Genomic DNA, 8393 nt, shown 5'->3' on the forward strand with positions numbered 1-8393 from the left:
AGACAAAGGGTAAGAGACTATAGAATGATACAAAGAATGAAGGGGTGGTCAAAGGAATAGAATGATAAAGTAAGGAAGGGTAGTAGTAAGAGTCAGCATACATATAGTTTATAGACAGTACTCTCAAGGGACAGAAGTCCTGAGTTCTAGTACAGAAGGGTGTAGAACCCTTAGAACTGAAGGTATGAGAGTAGAGAACCATAACAGAGTGAGTCAATTAGAAGATCAAACTCTACCTTTAAATGTTTATTAATTATTAGTAATCAGATTAGTCTGAATGGTTAGCTCTGACAGAATTTGTGCACAATAACTAGTAACACTCTGTAACAGGACAGTCCCCATTCTTCCTCAATCATAAAAGACATCTGTACTAAGGGACAGTTCTGAACCAGAATAACAGTTCTGAATCTGTAACAGACTTTGTAGAACAGATGTACAGAACCAGGGAGGACACACAAGCTCTTTTAGAAAAGGTAGTACAGGTTATAAAGTAGAACTATGATTAGAAGAGGTCTATAGCTAAGGATTACTAGCCTAGTAACAAAGTTATACTAGAAGCTACTAACCTGACCACAGATTACTTAATAAAGAAGTTAGACAACAAGCACTTCAGACCCTTTGTTATTAAAAAGAAGGTCAGTACCTTTACCTACAAACTCTAACTTCTAGCAACATGAAAGTACATACACCTAGTATTCAACAAGGTTCTACTGTCTTAGTACTATAATCTAGGTTTTCCTTCACAACAAAGACCCTTACCACCTCTACCAGAACTTATCAGTTCTGAACCAGAATACAAAGTAGAGTATGTAGTAGATGCTAAGCTAGTGTACAGAAAGCTCAAGTTCCTTATCTACTAGAAGGGATACCTAGTTAAAGAACACACTTAGGAACCTGCTAAGAATCTCACCCATACTGTTAAGACAATCCAAGACTTTTATTAACTTCATCCAGGTACTCTGTATCAACTCTATATAATTATAATTATAACAATTCTTACCCTAAAGATACTGATTAACCTTTGAGCAGAGTATTATAGTCTGGTTAGGATTATTGTAACTGTACTTTCTTAGGATGCTGAGAGTGTATAACATTCTAGTTAGTATACTTTAAGATATTATTAAAGTAGATATATTATTAACAATCTTATTTCCTATTTTCCTTCTATAGTATTAATTAAACACTCTATCATGATTTAGGACTGTATAGCACTCAAGATGGTTAGGAACATTGTACATTTAATCTATCAAGGGATCTGATCTTGTCTAGTAAAGTGAGTTACTCAGAAATCAACTTTCTCTTCCTCATATTTCTGAAGAAACTAAGTGTCAGTAACAGTATAGAGGGGACCTGAAGGCTCAGTAAGGGGACTCAGGCTACAACTATCCTACACAACAGAAATACAGAATGCAAACACTAGAACATAGTCAGAACTTGTAGAACAGGCAGAGAGAGAGAGTGAGACAAGAGTAGAGTATATAGAGTGAGTCTAAGAGTACAGGACTACCTAGAGTAGACAAGATCAAGACTACAGGACTAGTCTGATCTTGTATGCCTATATATACTAAACTACACAAGAGTACTCAGGGAGTATGAGCTACTAAGAATAATAAGCTACAAAGAATGAAAGAAAGGAATGTTAAAGATAAAGGTACAAAGAATGAAGGGATGGATAAAGGGTAAGAGACTATAGAATGAACAGAGAATGAAGGAGTGGTCAAAGGAATAGAATGATGAAGTAAGGAAGGGTAGTAGTAAGAGTCAGTATGTATATAGTTTATAGACAGTGTCTCTAAGAGATAGAAGTCCTGAGTTCTAGTACAGAAGGGTGTAGAACCCTTAGAACTGAAGGTAAGAGAGTAGAGAGTTGTAACATCACTCCTCCTCTAAAACCAATTGTCCTGATTGGTGAACATTAGGCTTGGTTAGTAGCTCAAGTATAGGTTGGAATGGTAGGGTTTGGAAATCCATAAGGATTATTTAATATGTATTACTATTAAAGTTTTAGAAGAGTAATAATTTAGACTAGAAAGAATGTGAATAAACACATAATGAATGAGTACAGTATTGACTCATAGTACTAGTCCTAAGATGTTTGAGGACTAGCTTTAGGAACACTACAAGGAGACAAGTAGAGAATATTCTGAATAACCTATTTGTATTGTCTATTCTAAGATCTGCTTCTGAGTCAGAATAGGTTTTGGCATGTAATGTACAGATAAATGCATTTCATATTGTAATAATGTATGTCTACCTTGTACAGGTGTAATGCATGGTTAGTGTTACAGTTATTAATGTCAAGAGGTAAGCTTCTTTAGTATACCACATTAAGACCATCAAATCAGTATGCTATTCGTTCCAAGCCTATCAAACTCAATACACAAACATATTGAGACCAGAGGTTGCATAGACTCACACGAAACACGGCTCCCACAGAGCTATCCATAGCCTATTCATTCGCCCAATCACTCAAATATCCAGCCTCTTGGTGCGTGTATACTGAAAGCCTATATGAGCATCTAGGCTTGGCTTTCTAAGACTAATGCAGTGCACGTATGTTTAGATGCTCATATGTTGTTCCATTCCATCAATCGAATCTAACATACATACAAATCCACAATCTCAACAATCTCGACTTCATATCAGCAGTACACGAAGTGACCCTATTTCCCCGGATTCTAGTTCGTTCAAAGGGGGTAGGTAGAAAGGAGCGGAGAAAAGCGTATTGAGGCCGAGAGTCCGACCGAAAACGACAACTTCGAATACTTGCCATCATGATCCATCCGTTTAGATGTATATACCGAATATGAGTACTAGTAGTTAATGGTTACTACTGAGCTAAACAAATAGTAGTGCGAAGACTCCGCATCAAGAATCCACCCACTCCCCGCCCCCGGTTTCATTGCTGCGCAGCATAGAAGACAGAACAAATGAGGAGGATTGATTAGAATTAGAATTAGAAATAAACCGCCAGCCGGGAAACCGCGAGATTGAGATTGAAAGAGAGGTAGGAAATTTAATTACACAAAGTTCACAAAGTTACTAGCATTGATACAAGCTTAAGCCTCTCAGGGTCAGAGGAGTGTCATTTCGCAGTTCAAGGACCGTAACCCACGCCTCCTGTCTCGTTATATAAAACTGCTGTGCATGTAAAACACACAAAGGTAGGTTAATACGCGTGAAGTTGTTATGACCGTTACCAATCAAATACTTAGTTAGAATAGACGAAGACGTGTGAGGTTCCGCACTCAGGCTTCTATTTATCAACGTCACCCGCTGCGCAGCTGCCGAGCCACTGAACAGCTAGGTTAGACAACCTCGGAGAAACGCGAAAAACCGAGGAATGCGACACTAATAACGTGTAATGCAAGGCATTGACTCAGAGCTAGGGTCGAAAGAGACATTCATTTGCACAGTTAAGGAACGCATTCTCAGCGGTATTAAACTTATGCAGGCGGACAAAGGAACAGAGGAACGTGCGCATACACGTATGCATATGCCTACCAAGTTGTTAAAGCCTCATTCACGTCCCGAGAAATCCGAGGGTGACTCACCGCCTCGTCAAATTAGAGAAACGAGCGGCAGCAACAGTAATAAGGAACGTAAGAAAAGGGCAAAGTGCGACTCCCGAGCCAAGAATGTCTATTCCGAGTCGGTGCAAAGGGAAAGAAAGCAAAAAACTTTGCATTCCTCTCTGCCCACAGGAAAAAATGACGTTGCATCGTTACACCGTCCCCATCGTCCCGAGGTCATTGGATCATTGGGCAACTCTCATAACTCATAACTGGTAACTGGACTGCCAGGAACGTAGCTACGCGACCCGTCCAACCGGAGTCAAGATCGAATGTATCTAATCTCACAAGTCAGTAAAAAGGGACGCAGCAGCGGGGAACAGTCGGATCTCGGACCAGCTTGGCATCCAAGCCTCCCCTCCTCCAATATACTTCCCATACCAGTCGTGCCCCGCCATCGACAAAACTAGTACATATATGCGTCTGATTTGCTAAGGATCCTTGATTCCTTGATATAAAGATATACGTCCTGACGACTCATGGACTCGTGGCTCGTTTAGCGTGTTTGAGTTATCACTTACCCCCGAGACGAAATATTTCTGTTTGTACCTTTTCCCCCGTCTCTTCACGACCGGGGTACATTTAACGCACGAGCACGAGGGTGACGAGACCGAGAAAATGAGAAAAGGTACGGATGTTCGCACGATACCGCTCCGTTTCGAGGACGTCGGCGAGGTAATATCGTATCTAAAATTCGAGATCTATGAAGGTCAAGTCTAGAACCCCGAGTACAGTGTTTTTTCACAAACGAAGAAATTACGGATAACGCACATGTCTGCATGTCTGCTTACTTACTCATATTTTACGTCGAGCGTCCCGGTGTGATAAATGCGATATGACTGACCGCTGTAAGAATGGGTTAATTGGAAGCAGGGTTGTTTCAATGTTTAGCGTGAGCACGGGTCCAATTCGAGGGTTGTCTTTATGTATGAGTAAATACGAAATGGGCCGCACTGCTGCGGTCAGCGCGGTGATTGCGATGTTAAAGAAAGAAAAGTATAGAAAACCGGACCAAGTGCATTTGCATCAAGTGAGGTCGGGAGATTATTCTTTGTTTGCACAATCCGCCGAGGAGAGGAACGTGGACAGGGAAGACGGATAGACCAGAAGGGGGAAGCCAAGCACACCTCTCCCCACTTAGTCTCAATTTTCAAACACGCAGAGAGCCATATGGCACGCTCGTGTTCGAGACTCATCCAAGGCCTATTCGTCCTATCTATGGGCTCTCATCCGGACACTAATATTTCTTATATCACGCATCCAATATTTTCTGGCAGGCAATGAGACAGACCCTAGAGGGAGAGTGCCCCTTAGGGGAGTAGCGGGATATGTGATGGATGCAATGAGATGAGTATGAATGAATATCGGTCGTTGAGAGAGTGATATGAGGATTGCGATGGCCCCGGAAATGTGCTGATCAGATGGTATGGTATGGTATGGTATATTTCCTAGTATAGGTCCCAGATGCGAGCAATGTAGCATTATTATATTAAAATATATTCATAGTCCTCCTCCCTCTTCCTCTCGCGTCCTTCTCCTCCTCCTCCTCTAACTCAAATCTGTTCCTCACTCCCGTCCACTATACCCCGCGTCAAACAACACCAAAACGACGCTCGACGGCTCCTCCCCCGGCTCTTCAGCGCCAGTGCACGCGTCCTCAGCGTCAGCGTCGCCAACAATGCCAGTCTCAACAACTGACTTTGACCTCTTCACCTCCTTCCGCTACGACCCAAAACTCCTCACCTCTCCCTGGAACACAGCAGTCAACAAAATCGAAACCCCTTACCTCTTCTTCAACTATCACATTGAACGACTCGTCGCAGCTGCTTTGCATTTTGGTTGGTACCGCGCGCTGGATGCTGTCCAGGCGCCTGGCGCGTCTGCGAGGATTAGACATATGTGTGATCAGGCGGTTATGGACTGTGTACTTCCGGACAAGGAGAAAGGTCTTGGTGTGAGTACAACTCTTTGTCTTACACGTATATACATTGTCTCTGACTGAGACTTGCTTTGCACACTTGCAGCTTCGTGTCCTCCTCTCAATAACAGGCGATATCCGCGTCGAAGCCCACCCAACCCGTCCCTTAACTCGAGATCCCCTCCTCGCAGCCTCCATAAACCCACTCACAACACCCACCTCCCGCCTCCCCACACCAATCTTCACAGTCCAACTCGACACACAACCCACACCCACCTCCGCATTTACCTCTTTCAAAACCACCGCTCGAGCGCACTACGACGCCGCGCGTGCCCGACGCGGTATAAAGGACCGCCGGGAGTTACGCGAGGTGTTGTTGTATAACGAAAGAGGGGAGATTATGGAGGGTAGTGTACGGAACGTTGCCTTTTGGCGTGGTGGTGACGCAAACGACCCCTCCTTTGGCGTCGGCGTTGGCGGATGGGTGACCCCACCAGATCGCTCAGGCGGCCTACCCGGAACCGTACGACGATACCTCCTCGAACGCGGGATGATGAAAGAAGGCATCATACGCGTGTCTGACGTCAAAATCGGTGAATACGTGCTACTTAGTAATGGATGGGATGGGACGATTCTGGGGAGAGTTGTTGGCGACTAATGGCGACTTATAATATACACGAGAAAGTCGTCGTGTTGCGTTGGATATCTTTATTCACCTTACCTTTTTCTTTTCTTTTCTTTCCTTTTCTTTTCTTTCTTACATTTCATTCCTTTTTCATTCTCTTCTCTCAAAGATCTCTCGCTTTTGCTTTTGGTTTCTTTGGCTCGCTCGGGTTTCTTTAAGTTTTGGGAATTGTTGTCTTTAAATCTTTAAATAAGCTAGATGGTGCGTCTCTACATATTACGCTTCCTCATTCTCTACTGTGTGTTCATTTTGTCTAACGGAAACACTAATCAGCTATAGTAATGCGCCGTGTTGTACACCCGCGACATAGTCGTGCACGCCGCCCGCCCTCTTCAGCCATGGAGACGTGCTCGTTCGGTTGACTCGGGTGACAGGCAATCAGGACACAGAATAGCACCCGTCGCATGTCAAATTTTTCGCCTCACCGGACGAGGAAAAGAGGGGAGCGTGCTCTACAGACTACGGTCTATGGTCCGTGGGTCTATACACAGAGTCTCGATTAGACTCTGACTTCACCTTCACTCCGCTCTTCTTTTTAAAGTTTTTCTTTTCTCACTCCCCGCATCGAGCGTTTTCCGTTCATCGATGACACAACTCGATGATTTTAGGCATAGGTCATACGCATATATCAGTTATCAGGGCTAGCAGATGGTGGTAGTAGGGTAATAGGGTAATAGTGAACATCAATATCAGTGTTAAAAAACAACGTCATTTTCCTACATTCTCAGCCCATTTTTTCCAGTCAATTCCCGTTTTTTCACCTGCATGCTGGGTGTATGCGTACCTGATTTTACTTTACGGAGGGGTCCCTGTGCATCACGAACGACGTATTCACGTGGGGAGGATCTCGATCTCTCAAGAATTTCAGTCCCCCGACGGTTCTAGATTCCAGACTATCGAGACTGCTGATGCTGACCTCTCTCTTGGCTCTCCTTACTTTTTTTCTGAGTCCGAGTCTGAATCTGAATGTTTGAGTGACCGACAATTTTTTATTCGCGGCACATACACGAGTCTACCCTGTTCCATATACACGTTCACCCATTCAAATCATTATCACTCCTATCGATCCGTACAGTATGCTGTCTTGTTAGTTGTCCGGGTTTCACTGTTTCTACACAGGCAGTGTTTTATTCACTTGACTTGGTCGGTGATGCGCGCGTGTGGCGACGGCATCAACCGACTAACTAGCTGGACGGTGACAAGACGGCTCCCAGTCTCTTCTTCCAGGTTCCTCTCTTCCGACTCTTCCGCTTTTTGTGTATGTCTCGTTATCATACATATAGATAACCCCAGCAAACTCCTGTGGGACTTGCACTAAACCTGTTAGGATCGTTCTCTGTTGCTCTCACATGTCTTGTGATGTTCAGCGTTACTTCAGTGCTTGGGGAACTTAGCAAGTGTACGTACTTACCGGTTGTTCCGCCTAAGACTGTCTCTCGCTACTTACCACACCTATGTTATCTTTGCTCAGTGTACGCGTCTCGTGTACACTCAGGTGAGACTTTCATGCACGGAAGAATGATAGTGGCTCGCTTCAATACTTGAGCGACGTTTCAGTTTTCGAACGGACGAATCGGCCAATCGAATCAAGAAGCCTAGAGGTTCTTTACGTAGCAGGCTGTCTCTGGATACGTACTGTCATTCGCCCTTGTGCTGCCTCTGTGACTTTCACAGAAGAATGATAGTGGCTTGACTTATTTCAATATCTGACTGGCGCTTCGGATTTCGGACAGGCAAAACCGCTGGCTAATCTACTTGATCAAGAAGCCCCGAAGCTACGATCTTCCCCACCTGAGGGACATACTGTAAGGGGCCTAATTAGAGAGCGTACAAGACCCTTGTAGTCCCTCTAATTAGGTACCTTTTGAGCTTTTCTCCCTAACTGTACTTAATACTAGACTTAAATAGTAAAAAAAATTCTAAGTGAAAATAAAATAAAATAAAATAAGTATGCTGAGTGCCCTATATGGCAACTGTGCCCTCCCCACCTGCTACACCTTGAGCTCACTGTCTCATACAGTGAGCACACACTTTCCTCTGTATCTTACTCAATTCTTAACCAAATTTCTTCATTATTCCTTTAAAATTAATGTAAATTTAGTTGGAACTCATTCATAACACAAATACAATGTTAAATGTATCAATTACTTGTGTATTTGTGTACTATTTGATAATAAAAAATACAACAGTTTCCTCTGACTAAGATTTCTGATACTCT

General features: G+C 43.4%; 1 protein-coding gene across 1 annotated transcript; it reads left to right on the forward strand.

Annotated features, from left to right (window-relative positions):
- Positions 1 to 5250: 5250 nt before the first annotated feature.
- FOMMEDRAFT_27438 (uncharacterized protein) lies at positions 5251 to 6148 on the forward strand (the record flags this gene model as incomplete). Its single annotated transcript, XM_007264993.1, has 2 exons — positions 5251 to 5526; positions 5597 to 6148. The coding sequence occupies 2 exons, from the start codon at positions 5251 to 5253 to the stop codon at positions 6146 to 6148; spliced, it is 828 nt and encodes a 275-aa protein (XP_007265055.1).
- Between the last annotated feature and the right edge of the window lie 2245 nt (positions 6149 to 8393).

This window comes from Fomitiporia mediterranea (assembly GCF_000271605.1).
Source record: "Fomitiporia mediterranea MF3/22 unplaced genomic scaffold FOMMEscaffold_4, whole genome shotgun sequence".
NCBI lineage: Eukaryota > Fungi > Basidiomycota > Agaricomycetes > Hymenochaetales > Hymenochaetaceae > Fomitiporia > Fomitiporia mediterranea.